The sequence below is a fragment of the Tyto alba genome, unplaced genomic scaffold (assembly GCF_018691265.1).
Source record: "Tyto alba isolate M040663 unplaced genomic scaffold, T.alba_DEE_v4.0 Super-Scaffold_21, whole genome shotgun sequence".
NCBI lineage: Eukaryota > Metazoa > Chordata > Aves > Strigiformes > Tytonidae > Tyto > Tyto alba.
Genome location: NW_024881295.1, coordinates 15,827,231 through 15,847,200, shown reverse-complemented (window position 1 = coordinate 15,847,200; position 19,970 = coordinate 15,827,231). Strand labels below are relative to the sequence as shown.

Sequence of the window (19,970 nt, the reverse complement as noted above, 5' to 3'; positions counted from 1 at the left end):
TTACAATTTCAGCCATATCTCAAGGAACTGAGGTCTTTGTTTTTAGGCAAGAAGAAAAAAAGTAGCTAAAGTATCATCTGCTTTCTTCCGTACTGGAGCTGTGGTGCGTGTTTCAACATGATGGTAGGTCGGAAAATGAATGTTAGTGGCTGATTGCAGAGCTGGTTTCCTTTTGGAGTTTAAACCTACCCTAGTTGTTCTCATGGGTTGTACATCATACTGAAGGCAACTGATTTGTTTGAGCCCTTTGACTAATGGTTTCAGAGTAGTGTCTTAAAGGCCAAATTGAATAAACGGTGAAGTACAGAGTATCTGTGGGATTGGCAAGGCTGGGCAGGTATGTTTAAACATACCTTTGGTGTGAACATGGTCACTCTGAGTCAAACCCAGTAATGCCTGTAGAAAATAGCATACTCGCACTTAATCATGTTTATGCAGTTACAATTAAGGCAAAAAACTATTTTTAAAAACTGTCTCAATTTCTTCTTTGTATTCATTCAAGGTAAATAATCCTTTCTGTTCATCTATTGCTACCTTAATTGATGTTTTCACAAGTATATATAGCAATACTCTGCTCACCACAGAGATGTCTCAGGATCTTTTAGTAGAATTATTTTTCCCCCGTTTTAATCCAGTTATCCAACTCATTGATTTCTCATTATCAGTTTTCAATCAAATTGCAGCATCAGTAGTGGGGGAGGGGGTCTTCTGATTCTCTGTCCATAACACTACCCTAAACCCCTGAATGCATTGAGAGCACAAATAGAGCCTGTGTGGAGACTCACCAAGTTTGAAGGAAGGGTTGAGCTAGCATTACAAAACAAACAGGTAGTCATCACGTTTTAAGTTTTATTTTAATCCCATTAATATTCTCTGAATCTGTCCGGTCAGTATACGCATCCTGCTGCTCATTCCCTTTGCACCCAGGACTTTCTCTTGCTTTGGTACATAAGCTTTCAGCCAGTGTTTGGGATGTTTCTGGCTGCTCTGGTTTCATTGCTGCTCATATTCCTATTTCTTCCTTTCCTTAATCAAACAACAAAAACATGCAAACAGCCCTTGCTCCTACCTAAAAATCAAATGCGGGCTCCCATACCCAGCATGCATCTAGTTAACCATATGCATCTTCCTCATCCTCCAAGTACTGCATAATCCACCAGCCTTGGCAAATCTAACCCCTCTTTCCTCTAATGCTTCACATCTTTACACCAATTGCTTTCTTTCTCTGGCTTACTTGGCCAAATAGGCTGATGGTCTCTTGAGATGGGGAGATGGACGCTGGGCATCTGCTTGCTTCTTCCTGGCATGATGGGGGAGTGGGAGAGGGGGAGTAACAGACAGGCAGAAAAGGGCAGTAAGGAGCAGCTGGGTATAGGTGGAAGAAGGGCCATCAGTGCCTTCAGACTCTGTTTCTTTCACCAAAAATCACTTTCACCTTCTCACACAGAAGGAGAAGCAACAACATGCCCCTTTGTCGCATCCCAGTACCTTGAGGTGTTAGGGGTAGGACAACCACACAAAATGCTCGTGGCCCCTCCTGCTGATCCGGGGGATGGTGTCAAAAATAAGGCAGCCCTGGCTCACAGAAGGGTGCTTGGAGCTCCAGCAAGCAGGGAGACGGAAAATGACAGGACAGTTCAAAGTAACAGGTATGTGTGATTTCTCCTGCCGGTGCTGCCTTTCTCTCACACAGCCCAATTAACAGGGGTCACAGAGCACTGATTAGCTGCCTTGGTGTTTTGTGAGCATGAAGCAGTGAAAAATCCCGGGTGAATGGGGGAGAGAAGATCAAATAGACACTTATCTCAGCACTCCTGCCTGTCCCTGGCATTTGCCAGCCTAAGGGAAGAGCTTTTCCAGAAGAGGCCAATGCGGGACAGTGCTGTATCTGTGCCGGTATCTCATCTGCTCTTCTGCCTTCTCTCAGCAAAATAGCAAACCAGTCACCCCCAGCGTCTGTGTCAGGTAGGGTGGTTGTTAGATAAAAGCCAAATCACAGGAGAAGCATGGACCATAGGCAGCTGGGGAAGATCAGAGTGTGCCCTTTTGCCACAGTGGCGTGTGAGGTGAGTTCAGTTCTTACAGCTGGCGTCTCTTTTTAAAGAGGTGGGTTTGCTGCCTCCTGTTCCCTGTGTGAGGGGAAAGGGGTGGAAGGCAGCACATATCAGCTCACAGCAGGTAAAGGGACATCTCATTCTAATTCAAGAGTTGGTGAGCGTGGTCTAGTAGTGCTAAAAAGCCTGAGCTGGAAACTTCCTCGGTTGCTCAATTTTTTTGTTGTGGCTGTGGAGAGAAGTCTACACGAGTAGACCTGGAACTTCCCAGAAGGGTGGGCAGCTGTGGTCACCTTGTGGCTTCCCTTTCTTCCTTCATGCTCCTCGTTTTTGGGGGTAGCAAAGAAAAGTTCCCACTTCAGCTGTCATACCCAGGTTAAGTGGCTGCACTTGCTTCTGTCAAGCCAGCACATGCTCCTGTGGTGTGATCCCTTATTAGACTAGACAGCCCACATCAGCTTTCCATTCTCTCTGCCTCCCTGGAGACACTGCCTCGCTCCATAGCTGTTCCTATTCTGCTTCTCTGTGGGACACAGCATATCTGCCATCTCCCCTTCCAGCTTCCCCAGTTCTTAGTGTATGGAAGATCGCTCAAGTTAAGATGGAGGAAAACAAGGAGCAGGAGTGGAGTATTCTTAGATGCTTACAGCCTTGGTTATTAGCTGGCTTTTTCCCTCTCCTAAACATGAGCGCTTTAGGAGTTCAGCTGGGAGGACAGTGGATTACTCAACATCCAACTGTAAATTAGATATCCTTAGCAAGATTGAGCAGCCCTTCTGCTGGAGAACCTCCTGTTAGGACAGGAGGTCCAGCTAGGAATTTGTGTTATCATGTTGGAGGACAGGTCCAGAACCCTGATGTCTTCTCTAAGCATCTCTTCAGTGTATTCATGGGGGTGGTCTCAGTGCCACATCTGAGCTCTGGAAGTAAGTTAAGGGGTAGACAAGTGAGGGACAGGGACCAGTAATTGCTAGGGTGCTGAAATTACTCTGCTGTCCTTTATTTTTGTGGAAGACTTGGGTGTGTCTTTCATGGATGTGGAAACCTCTGATCGCTCATTCTTCAGACTGCCAAATTCAGGATTTAGACCAGACTACTTTAGGGAAGAGCTGCCACTACTTAACATTTGCTAACCAGCTATTTTTTTGTCCTTATGCTTTGAAACAAAGCCATGGTTGTAATGTAGAAAGAATGTCTTCCATGTTCAGGAATGAAGAAGACAGTGTATAGAGCTCAGTGCAATCCACCCACTCGATTTTTCAGGTGTCTTTCTCCTCCCCTTCACTGTCAGTGCTCCTGATGGCCACCCAGGTAAGCCATGGAATTATTTGAGGTTTGGGCAATGTCTGCATTCAGAAATCTAGTTCTAGCTAGCAGTGGAGAACAACAGGCAGGCCTGTACATGCCTTGTGATGCTCTTGTACTCCAGCAGTCTCTGCTGTATTTCTGGCTCTGGGAGGAGAAACTTCACTCTGGAGCTTTGATCAGTCCAGTTTGATTACTTTCCCCCTGCCCCCCCCCCCCCCCCCCCATTTTGTGATCTCATTCAGGGTCCGTTAATGTCAGCTGTCTTCCTTTTGTTCACAGCCACTTGTGGGCCAGCTGGGTTTCTCCAAGCATGAATCAAAAGAGGACACTGAAAAGGAAGATGAGCCTGGGTGTTTGTTTCTTCCATCACAAGGGCTCTGCCAGGGTTGGACCTTGCTGAGGTCTGTCACCAGTTTGGCGTAGCCAGGAATTACTCCTTCCCTTGAGACTGTCCCTGGTTGGAATTTGTGAAGTCTTGTCTCCACGGGTGGTGCAGGACAGTGGTGCAGCTCGTGACATTGCTAGTTGAATTGGAAACGAAATGTGGATGTTACAGCTTAAGGTCATGATTCCTGGATCTTCAGCTTCTCGGTCATGTTGCTCTGCTGCAGTGAAGTGTCTTGAGGAGACACACGTCAAGGTGCTTGTTGCCCATGAGCCTCTGCCAGTCTGATCGCCTTGATGACAAGTTGGCCCATGGTCTGAGGAATACATGCTTTTTCTTGGCTTGCACACCTTCTGAATGGGATGCACACAGAGGGCTTGGAAGGAAATGGGAAATATACCTAGCCAACCCTTTTCTCTCCCAGAAGGATGAGGTAGTATCTTTTTTTCCCATGCATCATTCCTGACTTAGCTTCTCAGTAGGGTAAATTGCTTGAAGGTAAAGTACAAGCTGGTCCATAAAGCTTCCTCCCCCACCTCAGATAAGAAAGCTCATTAATACAGTAAAAAAAAAGTCTCCATTGTTACATGAGAGCTCAAGGTCAGGCTGGTAGTAGTAACTCATATTGCTTCTAAGGTCAGCCTAAGCTTTCTCTTTCTGACAAGCCACGATAGATTGATCATGGGGGCCCTTACATTATTTTTTTCCTTCTGAAATAGGCTTTGCTTCTCCTGACCCTGTTAATGATGTTTGACTGAGGTCATCCCAGCAAACCCTGAATCCTTCCCATTACCTTCTAGAGGGCTTGCCTTTGTGCCAAAGCATTGTACGCTTGTTAAGAAATAAGCTCTTCTGATCTCTGCTGTAGCAAAGAAGCTGTCTTCATTGGAGAGGGGAGAAATATCTTGAATGCCATCTGTCAGTTAATGCTCTCATTAACACCTGAGTGACTCCCAACACCAAGCTGGTGCCTTTTTGCCAATTCAGAACTTAAAAGGTGCCAGCCCATAAGGTGACATATCTTCAGTCCATAAAATTAATTCCATGATAAAACATCTGTTCTGATAAGACCTTGATTTTTGTGGTTGTTGTTGTTTCCTTTAACCGGAGAGATCACAGAGGCAAAACCATTTCTCTTGTGTGCTGTGAATTAGATGCCCAGGAAGTCTTTTTGCACTCATTACTGAGAACCTTGTAAAAGCAAGACTTGTGCTGGGTGGCTGGAGGAATCGAAGTCTTTTTGAGTTTTTAAAGCTTTTACCACACAGAAGTATCACCTCTATTATTTTTCTTACTGGCTAACTGTAAAAAGAACTACTACAGTAATTATATTCCTGTTTAAATAGTCTTTGAGGGAAAGGCTGAGCTCTCCCAGTCTTGTTTTCCATGTTCCTTCCACATACTACTCTTGGGTAGGAGGCAAAGGAGGTCTATTGTTGTTCCTGCTCTCTGTTGTCCTCTGGTTTCATCAGGGTTCTTGGTTTTAATCTCAAGTACAGAACAATATACCATCTGGGATTAGACATAGGTCAGGCTTGCCATTTTCCTAGCAGTTTTAGCTCAAGAGCGTTCCAGTATTTACTCTTCCATTGCATTTTGTAAATTAAATGAAACAAGAGACTTAAAACACTGTCAACATGATAGATATTCTAGCTAGTGGGTCCAGGCAATTATTTGGCATCTGAACTTTCAGAAGGCTTATCTGTGTGTGCCAGCAGTATCTGAGCATCACTGAGAGATTTTTGTCTCCAATATTTGCAACTCCTTGCTCTAATGTTTCTCTTAATCCATTTTTTACTCCCACAGGGTTGGGGGGTTTGTGTGGGGTTTTTTAGTTTGTTTTTTTGTTTTTTTTGAGGGGTGTGGAAGGAGAAACAGGGTTGTGGTAGTAGGAGGGCATTGTAACAAAATTGGCAGTACTAGACCAGATAGGGAAGTGTGCTGTGACAGTAATTCCACACTTGGGCTATGGCACCCTGCCTGCGGGAAGTGCAGTTTGACACAAGGACTCTCTTACTGAATCAGTGTTTGTTTTTCCTTTTGTTTTTTTTGGCTTGATTTTGTTTACAGTTTCCCAGCCAAGATTTGATTTACTTTGGAGACTTTAAAACTAAAAGCACAAGTGATTCTGCTTCCTCTGGGCATGAGGATTTAAAAAAAAAAAAAAAAAAAAAAAGTATGTGTACATGTAATTCCAGCCCCGACAGTGCTAGGTTTGCTCAGAAGGCATTTCACATTGAGTTTTCCCTACAGGGTGCCAGTGGGGCTGGGGTCTCTAGGTGCAGCTGTCCCCTTCCAAGCATGCTCACTAGAAGCTCCATCCAAATTTTTCCATATATGCCATCAGCCCTGTGAAATTTTCACCCTCTCTTCCAGAGGTCTCCAAAGGAACCCCTCCGGGAAGCCGGGCACGGTGACGAGCAGCTGGACTGGGGCTCGCTGGCCAAGCTTCTATTTCCGACAGCAGTGTGGCCCCATGCATTAAAACCCCGGGCGATGGGAAGGATGCCTGCTCTGTGAGCAGGGGAAGCCACCGCGGAGGCAGACTGCCGAATTGGGATCGCCAGGCGGGGGGAGGAGTCCTCAGCTCCCCTCTCCTGGAGCAGAGAGAAACCTCCCTCTTTGGGAGGCAGCCGGGTGGCAGATGGCCGGGCTGCAGCGCTGAGCTCTCAGGGGGTGTATCATTTCTCTGACTGTTCTGGACGTTGATACCCATGTTGGAGAGGAGCCCCTCCTTCAGCTTGCTCCCATCTTCTTTCTGCCCTGATTTTTTTGCAGCTGCTACTAAAGATCACAGGCAACTTGAGCTGCAGCCTTGCTGGTATTCTTGTGGATTGTCTGCCATTATTCCTCCCCTTTGACACTGATGTACTAGGTCACGTCCTTCCCTGTGCCCCAGATTTCCTTTTCTATATGTAGAAGTCTGCAACGTATGATTAAAACTTTCAACCACAGGTGTGATTCAGCTTTGACCTCCTTTCTAATCATTACAAAAAAAGGTAGGGACCTCTGACAACGACCCTGTGGTTTCAGAGCACAGCCAGGGATGAGACTAAGAATTGCATCAGGCTCACAAGAAATGCATCCATTTGGGATGTATCACATCCCAAAAACACATAGAAACACATGTACTATTCCACCACTTCCCCGCTACAGCTATCCAAATTGCTTTGCAAATCGGGTGGCAACTGCAAAGTAAGGGATGTTGTGACAATTGAGGGAAACTTTGTCTCAGTTTTTTGAAATATTAACGGTACTAGTGAAGTTGGGGATCGGGAGAAAGACAGTCAGTGGGAAGGATGAAGTTTTGCGGTTACAGAGTACTCTTAAGGTAATTTTTCTGACCTCTTGTAGGTGATTTCTGTAATACTTTTCCTTGGTTAATGAGCTGATTGGAAGATACTTGTGCTGTATGGCAGGGGGAGGTAGAAGTGGTTGAGATATGGTGGCAGTCGTGGCCCGTGGTCTCACACTTCTTAATGAAGTGTTTCTAGGACCCCCAATTTGCTTTCAGGATAGAACTGATTTTCATTTGGGTAGGTGCACTGAGGCAGAATGTGTCCATGTACCAAGTGATCCTCTTTGGGAATACTCCGATTCGTAGAGAAAGGACGCTGCTAACCTAACACTGTCTTCATTGGTTGAGTGTTTTTACAAGTCTCAGTGATGCTGAGAACCTTGGAAGAGGAGATACATCTGTCTCCTCAGCCCAGTGATCTCCTTCCTGCCTTCTTCCAACCTACAAAAGAGGTTTTGGAAGTTCTCAATTGCAGCAGAGACTCTGTAGAGACTTGCCACACCTACAGGTGTATCGCCATCCTATTAGTGAGCCAGAAAGAAGGGTATTTGATAGACTGCATCCGGGTCATTCCACTCTTGGATCCTGTCTGTCTGATTCTTGGTTCTGAATTTTATGGATAATGCTAAACAGCCCTGTGTGTTTCTGCTTTGCACAGGGAAGAACCCGAAGACCAGGGTTCTCACAGATTGCTGTGCTCCCTGCAGATTTTCTTCTCCAAACCAAGGGAGCTGTTTCAGAAACCTTTTTCAGAGGGAAATTTAAGTGAGACTGACCATAGGTGTGGCAGACAGGTTGAAGACGAGCGCCTCACATTTGTCTGGAGAAAAGAGGCTGGCCCCCATGAAGAGGGAAAATATAAATTGGTTAAGATTGAGAGTGATTGGGAATGCCCTGAGACATCTGGTTCCCATCTCTGGTTCTCATTTCTATCCTTATTCAAAGCGACAAATGCACAGTAGCTGTCTTTGAAAATTGATGGGGGTAGGAACTCAAAGTACTCTTGAGAACAGAGCTTGTAATGTATCGAACACTGGGTGGATGGCGGAAGTTTCTAGTGTTAGCCACTTATGTGAAAGTCAAACTCAAACCAAATTGTTTAAGTCAACAGACTCAGTCCCCAGGGGGAATGAGGGTTACATAGGCAAAGATTTCAGATGATCTTCTGGAATTGAGGGGCTTCCTGGATCATTTTTTTTTGAGAGGAGTCAAAATGGTATCATAGAGCAAGATAAGTGGACTCATGCAAGCAGTAAAAGTGTCTATCTGATCCATGCCTTTCCCTTTTTTTTTGGTAGAAAAAATATTTAGTCAGAAAAATAGGAGCAGATAAAACCCTGTTACTCTTGTTGCGTCTTCCTGGCATCCCATGTCACACACCAGTTTTTCAGGATCCTAGAGAAACTGGGTTTTGAGTCAATTTTACTGGAAATAGCCAGAGCCTCTCTATCAGATCTGATTAAATAATCTCCTGCCTTGAGTTCTGACAGTGCTGAACTACTGAAGTCAGAAGGCTGAGAGTACAGTCATTCCCCTTCTGTGACGGACTAAGCATCCGAATACAGGTGTTGTCTTCCTGCTTTAATGAAAGGATGTTCTCATCACTATTTCTGTCCTGAAAGCTAGTCAAAGCTGTCTTTCCTTTTTGGTTTTAATCCTATGGCTTCAGTAAACATCTAACATTTAAGCTGTCTGTGATCAAATAACACTCTTAAAGAATAAAATTCTAAAAAGAGAATCTAGGATCACACTTTTTGCCAAGTTGAAGTCCTTGCTGGAAGTTGGCTTGGGTCTTGAGGTATATGAGGAGACACTGTGGGAATGCACAGCTACTTCAAGGGGGTGTACTGTGTGCTGAATATTTAATTTTAAAAAAGGATAGTTGCTGTAGGTTTTACCCTAAAATTAGTGCTTGAGGCAGCACAGAAATAATTTCTTAAAACAGTCAGTCCTCCCTTGTTGACTGAACTTTGTCAGTGTAGGGGGCTGTTCAGGTTGCATTTCTTTAATTGATTATATCAGCGGGGCAGAACAATGATACTTAGAAATACCAGTGGTTTGCTTGTGTCATACAGAATAGAGCAATCTCCAGGCTGCAGAAGGCATTAGATCCAGGTACCTTCAAGCATTTGTTGTTAAATACAACCGGAGGTCTGGTAACACACATCCGGTGAGAGGAGATATCTCTGGGAGGTCAGCTTGCATTTGACGTCAGAAAAAAGCGGGCTGGTGGGGAGTGATCTGCAGGGTGGTAGCATCAACTTGTCTCCACTCAAGGAGGAAGAGGAACACTGCCAGGTGGACATGGCTTGAGAAACCATGTGGCATCTGTTCCTTCGTTCTTGCAGTCATTGTCCAGTCATGGTCCTTGCAGAGACATCCAGTCTTTACCAAATGTGTGAAGCTCCCTGTCTAATAGCTAACTTCTTGTTGACTTTTAATGATCTTTCTTCAGTTGGATAGTGCTCCTCTATCTCTTTGTTAAAAAATAATAGCTTTTGTAGTAGTTAGCAATTTCTCAGGCAAATGCAATTCTGTAGTGCTGGCATGATTCCATTAATCATATAGAGTAATCTGTTTGTGCCAAAAACCTATCAAGTTGAGCTGCCTTTTTGAGAGCTGGTGGGAATGTGTACCCAGTGGTGTTCTTGCTGGCATATGGACTTCCCGTGTGTGCAAGAATGACTGGGGCATGGGGGGGGTCCCCCTTTGCTGTGCTTAGGGTACACAAGCAGGCTGAGAAAGCCTGGCAAGTCTCAGGACTCAGTGATATGGACAGGTCTTAAAGAAGTTTCATATTTCGGGACACACAGCCTCACCAGCCCTTTTTCATTCCCTCTCCTGAAATTTTCAGCAGTCAGAATAAGGACTTAAGTCTCATTGAAATATAGAGTTCTTTTAGCCTTTAGCTCCATCAGCACTTGAATGTGTGTCACATGGGGTCATTTACCCTCGACACCAGATGAGGGTAAGAAATGTGTGTTTCCTTGGGTTATATGGTGAACTGCTGGGAATGAAAGGGGAACTTAATGTGGCCCAACTAGAAAACGAGAAAGATCGTTCTAGTAGCGATGTTTATGAAGAACTTGAGGGTTCAGCTTGATCATCTGGGAGACTAGAGAGGAGAGAGTTCTCTGGGCTGAACCCTGTTTGGGAGGTACACTCATGTTGGGAATGAGCCTTGTTGTGTGGCAGGGTCTACGCCGCGTGCATTAACCGGGCTGTGAAGATGTCCTGCCAGGGCCACTGGTGGAGGAACAGGCAGAAGGTGGCAGCACCTTTGGGGATGGAGGAGAGGAGAACAAGGGCCACAGCAGGACAATGGGAAGCATACAGCAGCAAAGCGGGGAGGAGATGATCAGCTATGGAAGGTTTCGAGGCACTGAACCAGGACACGTAAAACTACTTAAGAGGCAGAGAGAGGAGCAGGGCTTGGCAATGGCTGATGTGAGGAGCAAATAGCTGAAGAGGGTGTCCGCATGAAATGGGAGAGGCAGAAGGGGATCAGACTCATTTGCTTTGTTGCATCCCATTTTAGCAAAGGGTCAGTGTTGATGCTGGCACAAGGCACTGCCTATTGGGACAGAAAGGGAATGAGGCTGAGCTGGCATCATATTTATCTTGTTCTTTGAGCTTGGGAAGAATTAACAGTAATGCAGAGTCCTGTGAGCTGTACGTGTATAATGTGAAATCCCATGGTGTTGCAATGAGCTTGCTGTGTTTTGGGAACCTGAGTTACCGGGCTGCACCTAACCATAGCTGTCACAGGGCACTGTTTTCCTTCAAGCGTTAGCTGCCTCTGTGCTGTGTTTGTCCGAGTTGTTTGCTTGCACCAGGCGTTTCTGGCACAGTGAACTACAGCGAATGTGTGGGACTTTGTTTCCTCGGTTAGATCCCAGACGTTTCACAGCTACCTGGAGGACATCATCAACTACCGCTGGGAGCTGGAAGAAGGGAAACCCAACCCCTTGCGTGAGTCCACCTTCCAGGAGCTACCCCTGCGCACCCGGGTGGAGATCCTGCACCGCCTCTGTGACTACCGCCTCGACGCAGATGACGTCTTCGACCTCCTCAAGGTGCTTTGGGCAACAGGGAAGGGGGAAACGGTGCGGCCACAGGAGCTGGGCCAGATCAGCGAATCTTCCTAGGAGGAGAAGTGTTGATTAAGTGTATTTTAAGGCCAGGTAATCGGAGGTGGTGCAGTGGGTTGGCAGTTCCCCACCTCCTCCCCTGCCTTGCAGAGGACCCAAGGCAAGTGCTCGGGATTGCTCTTGGGGCCCTTGTCCTGTGCAGATGTATTTGTAACACAGGAGTTGCTAAGTAAATCGGCTTCACTGGCTACTCTTCCTGCGAAGAGTGGATTTGGAGATGCTCCAACAGTAATGGCAAGCCTGTGAGAGCCGAGACTGCCTTGCTGAGGGATGGTGTGAGATGAAAGGATGGGGCTGAAGTGTAGTGGGGGAGCTGGGGGAAGGGTGGTGGTGGGGAGGGGGGAGGGAGCTTCTCAGGGCTGTGCATGACTGTTGCCAGCACTAATTAGACCTTCCCTGTCAGGAGCAGCAGAGATGAAATGTTAAAACGAGAGAGGCTATTCAAATTGGAGATGCCAATCTAAATCCCTCCCTGGACAGAGAGCGAACGTCGCCTTCCCCCTGGAGTAACATTTTCCCAGCTCGGCCCGGAGGAGCAGCTGTACTGCTGCTGTGGCATGGTGGGAGGGGAGGAGGGAGGGAGGTGTTTGCAGAGGGGTGTCATCATGTTTTGTGTGACAATGTGGCCGCTTTTCAACTTGTCACCGTCTGGCGGGGTTGGGGGGGGGGTGTGTGTGTGTTTGTCCCCGTGGGCGCAGGGCTTGGACGCCGACAGCCTCCGCGTGGAGCCGCTGGGCGAGGACAGCAGCGGTGCCCTGTACTGGTACTTCTACGGCACGCGGATGTACAAGGAGGACCCGGTGCAGGGGAAAACCAACGGAGAGCTGGCTCCAGACAGGTAACAGCCCCCCCCCTCCCCTCCACGCGTGTGTCCCCTCCGTGTGTCTGGGTGCAGGGGGCGAGGGGGGGGGGGGGACAGCACAGCCCGGCTGGAGGGCACTCCGCCTGACTGCTGTTGTGTCGGTGGGGGGGGGGGGGGGGGGGCCTGGGAGAGGGCTGGGGCGGTGCGGGGCGAGACTGGAGTTGCCAAGCAGACTGCGAGCTGCCCCGCGTCGCGCATTGTGTCGGAGCCAGCCTGTAGCCTTTGTGGCACCAGGAGAGCCCTGCTGTGGGAGCGATGCTGCCTGCCCCACCGCATTCCTCCCCGTCTGCCCCGCACCGTGCCGGCGGCTCCCAGATCAGGCTCCCAGCCAGTGGGAATCCCTCCTCTCCTCCCCTCCCCGTCCCGTTGCTGCTCGGATTTAATCCCTCCTTTGGTTGGGTTCCTAGCAGCTGTTCCGATTTCCCTGCCCTTCTCCCATCCTGCCGGCCGCAGTTCCCTTGCTCAGCAGATACTTCATGGTGGTTTTGCCGTTTCGCAGGGGATGCGGGGGGCAGACAAACACCCCAAACGCTCCTGGGAAAACAGGCAAGAGACGAGGGCGTCCCCCAAAGCGGAAAAAACTACTGGAGGAAAATTTGCTGAGGTATGGAAAGGCTGTTCCTGCAATAGACGTAAAATGCATATATTCCCAGAGGGAGGTATAATGTACTTCTGGGGTTCCCCCAATAAGTATGTATTTACCATGCAGCCATAATTTCAATGCATCTCTGAAGTGAAGCAAGCTCAGACTTGGTGGATGCTTTGATCACTCTCCAAAGAAAATTCTGATTGAGCTGGAAGCCAAGTTTGGTGAAACACTGGGTATCACTCTTCCAATCGCCTCACTTTGGATGCAGTTCCTCTGTGCAGGTGCTAGGGGATACGCTCCTGATAAAGAGTGCTTTCACTGTGCAGCGCTTGAAGCCAAAAATGCTGGCCACTTGAGTCAGTATAGATTTTGGGATGCTTCCCATAAGAATTGAAATACTGTCTTTGCCAAACTCCAGCCTGCACCATTCACTTCTTAAATTTGTATGAAACTATGATAAATATCTATATGAAAATATATATCAAACGTGTTCTGCACAGTGTTTTTTCTTCATGGTTTTGCTGTGCATTGAATAATTGCTGCTTCCCCCCATTCTTCTCCTCAGAAGCGGCTTCATTTCAATGATGTGAAGTAATGTATTTGTTGTATCACTCCTCCTCTTTCTTTTTTGGTAGGGAGAAGGCAGAAGAGAACTTGCTAATCCGCGAGACTCAGATAAGAAATGGTAAGGAGATTTTTCAGGGTCAGGGTTGATACAATCAGCTAATATGGCTTTTAAATTATCAAAGCCCAGAGAGATGCCTTTCTCAGGAAAGGGAGAGTCTTTCTGCCAGTGGTTGGGGTCGAGTTTGGAAGGAGGGGTTGGTGTTACAGGCTGCCTTTCAGCTGGGATCCTGGGCACCTGTGGGCTTCCTACCTTATCGTGGATTAGTTTAGGATGAAGAAACCTAACCTACTGGGTTACACTAGGCCTTGGGGGCCCACCTACTCACTAAAGTTGATGGAAATGGGTTGTAGATTGCCCTCGCTCCTCAGGGGATGAGGTGAACACAGGCTGCTGTTTGTAACGGGTGCATTTTTTCAGTTGGGGAAGAGAATGAGGTCAGTAATGCCAAGATAGAGAAGAAAGAACCGTTTTGATTCTCCTTGCCTCTCCTTCCCGGTGGGCGCTGGGTGGCTGAGCTGGGTAAATGATGTCTTGGGGATACCCAGCTAAGGGTTAATGAAGCAAGCAGGGAAAGTGAGCTGGCAATATAATGTGAAAGTGAATTCAGGGGGCCTGGGACTCATTGGTCATACATGTAGATCCATTGGCTTCCACGTAACCCAGGGGCTCAGCCTGCCTATTGCCCCACAGTAAAAACCAAGAGTGACGTTGGCTTTCCCATGCCTCCTTCCCTTCGCCATTTGTCTTCAGATTTCCTGGTGGCTGCTTCGGAGCTGGGCAGCAGAGCTGGAGCGATGCACGCGAGGCACTTGGGAGTTTTATCAGATCATTGTCTTCCAGCAAATTGCGTCACTTCAGCTGGGGAGTAAACTTCTGGTGGCACAAAGCAGTGCCTTAGCCCTGGTTGCTATTGAAACGAGTCGCCCACAGGCAGCTGGCAAGGGGAGGGGGTGCAGGCTCTGGGGGCAGAGTGCAGGTAAGCTCCCCACTGCAGGTGGGCAGGGGACAGCTTCACATAGCCGGGGTGGCAGAAACCAGCACACGACTGGTCCTTCCCCATCTCGTTTACCAGTCCCCAGGGCGCTAACTTGAGCTGAAGCCGAGGGTGGGTGAAGCTGTAAGCTGGGCTGTGACCTGGAGCTAGCACACGCTGGCTCTGTCCCACTGCCCTGGCATGCAGGCTCCCGACCAGAGGGCCGGTGGCTGGAGGGAGGCTGCAGCTTGCCGATCTTCCTGGGGCAACCTGACCGCCGGTGTGCCGGAGCCGCCGGCAGCTCAGATCCACAAAGGACCCAGGGTCAGGTTCAGAGAGAAAAAGGCTCTGGTTTTTGCTCCTTTATATATTGTTCGTAGTTAATTTGCTTGAAAATGCCGTGAGAAGCTGCGTGACATCTGCCAGCGGGGGTGGTGACCATTGCTTTCTTTCCAGTAGCCTGTGGTTAGCACTAGAAAAGGCTAGAGGGAGCTGAGGACCCCTCAGCCTGAAGGGGTTTCAACCAACATCTTCCCCCTCCCCAAAAATGGGCCACAACACTTTTTACTTAGAGAACATCCCTGGGCAAAAGCATGCAAGTTTCAACCCATGAGGCTCCTCTGCTCTGTGTAAACATTTGTGGAGCAGGAGCAACATTCCCCCTCTCCAAGTGGGTGTTCCAACCACCACACGAGAGAGTCCTTCCTTCTCAATTAATATTCAAATGTTTCACACAAGGCGGAACAGCTCAGAGTGTCTTGGTAGTTGGGACATGCTTCGGAGCAGTGGGAGATCTGCTTTAGATCCCACTCTGGATTGAGCAGGGATGGGATGTGAACTTTTGGAACTTCCCTTTCATCTGGCAGCCCGATGAAGCCCATCCTTCACTTCCTCTTCTGTTCTTTCAAGTGCCTGCAAACAAAATGTTTCATTTGGGTAGAATGCGAGGTTTTATTCACCACAGCAAAGGTTTGCAATGCTAAAAAAAAAAAAAAAAAAAACCAAACAACTTATTTCAAATAACATTAATTTTCAATATTTTTATTCTGCTGCCAGATTAAGTCATACGTTTGCATTACTGCATGTCCTGCTCTGGCTGACAGCCTCCATTACAAGAAACAAATTATATCATTTTCTCTGGTCCATCATAACTGGAATGGAGGCTTGCTACAGGAATGTCACACTACGCATATCTTGCAAAGTGCCACCATTACTTCTTCACCTGTGTCTTAGCAGCCCTTTCAGGGTCGCTAGGGAAGGTAGCAATGCTTCTGGTGGATCGAGAGCTTTGGGTCTATAGCAAGGAGCATGTTTCTCTTAACAGTGGTCATTGGCCATATCTTTTGCCCTTCCTGAGCCCTGAGGAGAGCAGAGGGGATAAAGAAAAGTTGTTAGTCATAACTGCTGTGGAGATAACATCCTTTCATGTTGTTGAAGGGTCCCAAGGGCCTGGCCGTGGGACATGGTGGCTGCTGTGTCAGACGGAAGAGGAGTGGAGGCAGGTCACAGAGAGCTTCAGGGAGAGGACTTCCCTCAGAGAGCGGCAGCTCTACAAACTCTTGAGTGAAGACTTCCTGCCGGAGATCTGCAACATGATTGCACAGAAGGTGAGGAGACATGACATCCTGTTTACCTCTCTTTGACCACTTCCAAGAGCATGGACGTTTGCTGATTAAAGGAGAGCTAAATTCAAGCAGCTCTCACTCCGCCTTCAGCCTGCAAGTATCATGATTGCGGGGGCTGTTTAGCTTGTGTATGGGGAGAAAGGCTCTCCCCCATTGAGTGCCAGGGCTCGAGTCGATACTTAAGGATCTGGTTTATGATTGCACAGCAGCATCGGTAGGATGGCTGAAGGGGTTACTGTCTTCAGCCATGTTCTGTGTCCCTTTTCTGCTAGCAGGGAATCTCTGTCTGCTTTTGAACTGCTGCGATTTACAGCCTAGCTTTTCTATGCAAACTGCCTGTGTTTCCACTTTTACTGCCGTTTCTCAGCTGGCTCTGCTGAAGGGGCAGAGCTGCTTTAGCTGTCCTAGCTAAGTCTGCTTGAGCTGGTATGTGAGAGCCCTGAAACTGCGAAGGGTATTTTCCGTCAACCGAAGGTTTTCAGGTGGGACAGATTTGGAATGGGATCCTTCAGCTACATGGCTTTGTAAAACGGGCTCTGCAGTCAGCGTGATGTTCTTGGATTGAGTTCAGTTTGCTTGTTTGCTACCCTTGTAAAGCTAATAGGGATTTCATGGTCACTTCTAGCCCCCAGAGTTTCTCCTGCCAGTATCACTGATGTGCCCTAATTTCCTCCACTCTCTTTTTCCTTCCCTCAATTCTCAACCCTGTTTCAGGAGAAGCGTCTGCAGCGGACAGAGTTTTCTCCCAGGTGGATGTCTGACCATCAGCCCATCAAACCAATCAAGCAGGAGGTGAGGGGGGGTGCGAGGGGGAGGACGACGGAAGGAGGCAAGAGCAGATGCCTCCTGGGGGAGAAAATAAACCGCAGCATCGCTATTCAGTGGGAAGGAGTCGTTTGAAAGTGCTTGTGCTGAAAGAGAGATGGGTGGTAATGCCCGTCAAAGGCAGGCTGACACTCGGGGTTTCTATGGCGAGCAGGGAGGTGCTGCCCTCTGGATCGCAGAGGTAACCGGCCTCTCCGCAGACTCTGGTGCAGCTGCATATGGAAATCTGCGCTCAGTCTGGGGAATTCCACTTCAATGAAAGTGCTGGCACATTCGAGGCAGTTCAAAGAAAAGTTGAAGAAGGATGAGAGGGCTAGAAGAACCAGCTTACAAAGGGAAATGACAGAAATTCAGCCAAGGGGAAAACGTGAGGCTGCAAACACATGAGGGTGTAGATAGTGCAGAGGGAGAGAAGAATGACTGATGCAGTACGGAGCTGAGCTAGGAGGGGGTCAGCTGGAAATGGAAGTCACAATTTAGGCTGCTTAAAGGAATGCTTATCAAACTGTAGCCTTGTCGGCTGAAACGGCTCTTTCCGTGCCTCTTCACCCTCATCTCTACCTCATCAGCGTATGAACGCTGCTGCTTGCGGGTCTGTGTGGTGAGCCAGACCCGGGAAAATGACTGGAGTTAAATATAACCTTTTTCTTTGGTTGGGGTTATTTTTAACATAGATCATCTTCCCGGTCCAGTTCACCACGCAGCCCCCAGCAGTCACACTGGCACAGCCAGAGGCACAGTACAGTGGAGATGGGGGGGGTCTCTGAACTGGCAACTGCTACCCAAAGCAATTGGTCAGGCAGCACGGGCTTAGCTTTGGAGGAAAAAATTGGTTTGATTCTCTCAGGCCATGGCGTAATCTCTCACTGTAGATGTAATGAAAACGCAGTTACCTGGTGTTTTGTCAAACCCCGGGAAATTAAACTGCAGGGTTTATGTGAGGTTCCACGTGAGCCAGGGTCAGGGGTTCCCACAAAACAAAGGAGAAAGTACAGTTCCCTGCAATAAATGTAATTACTTAGAATAGATAAATAAAAGGACGGAAGAACCTCTCATCATGCTGCAGATAAAAGCCTGCCGAGAGGAAAATAAGACCCCAGCGATGGTCAGTTTGGGGCTAGAATTGCTCTCTGCAAAGCCCACCGTGCAGGAAGCGTGGGGACACGTGTTTGTTCACAGGCGGCAGAAATCCCAGAGGAGGAGGGGAGTGGGAAACACATGGAGCCTGAATGATGCTAATCAGTACCGCAGGTGCTCCAGGTCTGCGGCGGCAGAGGGCTGTTAATTGCTGCCTGTGGGCCAGTGAAACGTTTCCAGCGAGCGGGGGGCCCTCCCGGCACCCGGGGCGCGGGGAGCCAGCCAACGCAAGGGTGGCGACGCTCGCGCCAGCTCCCCAGCAGGACGTGGCCGTCATCCCTGCCACGGAGGAGCCAGGGAAGGTGCCAGCATGTCTGATGGCTTGTTTGCCGAGCGAGAGGTGGTCAGCAGGCGAGACTGGGGGGAGAAAACCGCAGCCCCGTGCAGGGGTGACCCCCTTCCTCCCGACTCCGCCAGCAGGATGCCGCTTGGGTCCGAGATAGAGCTGAGATAGAACTGCTCCGTAGGCTCCTAATCCTGCGGGGGATTTCTCAACAGGTGGTTCAGATTAGCTCCTCATTAAAGAACCGCCTGAGCAGCACCCTCATTAGGGAAGCGCTGCGGAAACTGGAGCAGGGAAGGTTTGGAGGATGAGGGGCCAGGGCGCCTGGGGCATCCGCGCCTCCTGGCCTTCTGCCCCTGAAGTCTGATACCCACGGTGTGGAGAGCAAAAGAAAGGACAGAAGTTTGTCCCTTTTCGGGGTCCCAGGGAGGGGGGGAAGGCAGCAATGTTGTGTCCTGGAGTGCTCTCTGGCGGAGGGAAGGAGGCGGTGATGCCATGGTCACAGATGCGAGCTGTGTTTTTTATCCTCCAAGCAGGGAGGAAGCTGGAGAAACGTCCTTTTGCCACATCTTCGGTCAGGAAGGAAGTTTAACTTGTGTTGGGTTCTTGTTTTTATCGTTCCAATAGGCGTCTGCTTCCATCGCATCTAGTAGGAGCTTACTTGTTTGTGTTTGCTTATTTTTTTAACCCTGAGTTGATCACGCTCATCCTCAATGGGCTTAAGTGGGACACCGAGCAGTAGGTCACTCTGAAAATCAGGTTATTTCTGTGTCTGAAATGTCTCAAAGAGCCTCTGCCAGTGCTGCTGCTGGCCTGCAAGCGCTGCAGGGAGCAAGTGCAGTTGTTGGTGTCTGCTGAAGTCTTTGATGCTCACTACTCTACACTCATGGTTTCTGCTTTTCCCTTCTCTTCCCTTCCTAGATCTGGTAGGATAACATCCTTTCCTTTGCTTGGAATTGTCCTGTTGTTTTGTCGATGCTATATTTGTGGTGGGTTGATCTGGAACGTGCTGTGGATGTTGTGCCATTACAACATAGGGTGCGGAATGCACCCAGCAGTCTTGGAGAGGTGCTGGTGTGAGCACTGCAGCTTGCATGTTGTGTTCGTGTTTCCATAGGACATGAATGGTGGAAGCTGTATGAATCCAGGGAAAGGGAAGGTCTGACCTGTGCACCAACAGTTGAAGAAACTTGTGTGGCACACCAGGCTGGCTTAGATCTACTGACTGGAAAATGTAAAAGCTGATGGTCGCATCCCCAGTAAAATATCCTGGTGTACCAACTTCTGGTGGATGGTTCCCGCTCACTTCTTTCTTTTCTAATTGATGCAGAACCTGACTTTTTTGGTTCCTACTGCAATTTAAAGATTGATCAAGAAAGTTAAGAGAAAACTGTCTGACACAGTGGTCAGGATCAGGCCTGAAAGGAAGCTGTTTGCAGTACACGAGTGCAAAATCGATCGTAGAGAGAAAGGGATCTGAAAAGAATCAAAAGTGGAAATGTAGAACCTAATTCTGTAGGTTCTTGACCTCTTGTATTTGGCATAGTAGTTTCGGTCCTGGGCATCCTGGTGTTTGGATGTTGAGCATTTGGAGGAAAGTTCTGAGACAACTAGAATGATTAGGGAGCTGGAAGGGTTGCTTTATAAGGAAACATTTAACCTAATTACAGAAACATGGGAGTTTTGTGTAAGAGTCTGAGAAAGCCCATAAAGGCTGGAATGTGGCTGAAGAAGAGAATTTATGCTTGCCCAGAAGAGCCTAACTAGGAATAATTGGATGGAATGAAGGGATGAGAAATTAACTTTAGACTGAATGTGAGGAGAAGCTGGCTACCCTAAAGGCATGTGGACT

General features: G+C 48.3%; 1 protein-coding gene across 2 annotated transcripts in view; it reads left to right on the top strand.

The window, feature by feature from the left end:
- The window catches only part of LOC116960011 (cat eye syndrome critical region protein 2), a 97,214-nt gene that overhangs the window by 61,616 nt on the left and 15,628 nt on the right, over nucleotides 1–19,970 (top strand). Inside the window, exons 3-8 of one of the 2 annotated variants that reach the window (XM_042795456.1) lie at nucleotides 10,938–11,121; nucleotides 11,895–12,034; nucleotides 12,558–12,662; nucleotides 13,283–13,332; nucleotides 15,686–15,855; nucleotides 16,588–16,665. In XM_042795456.1, the coding sequence (XP_042651390.1) occupies nucleotides 10,938–11,121; nucleotides 11,895–12,034; nucleotides 12,558–12,662; nucleotides 13,283–13,332; nucleotides 15,686–15,855; nucleotides 16,588–16,665 (727 nt within the window). The remainder of the gene's footprint in view (nucleotides 1–10,937; nucleotides 11,122–11,894; nucleotides 12,035–12,557; nucleotides 12,663–13,282; nucleotides 13,333–15,685; nucleotides 15,856–16,587; nucleotides 16,666–19,970) is intronic. The other variant, XM_042795457.1, reaches the window with a different exon arrangement.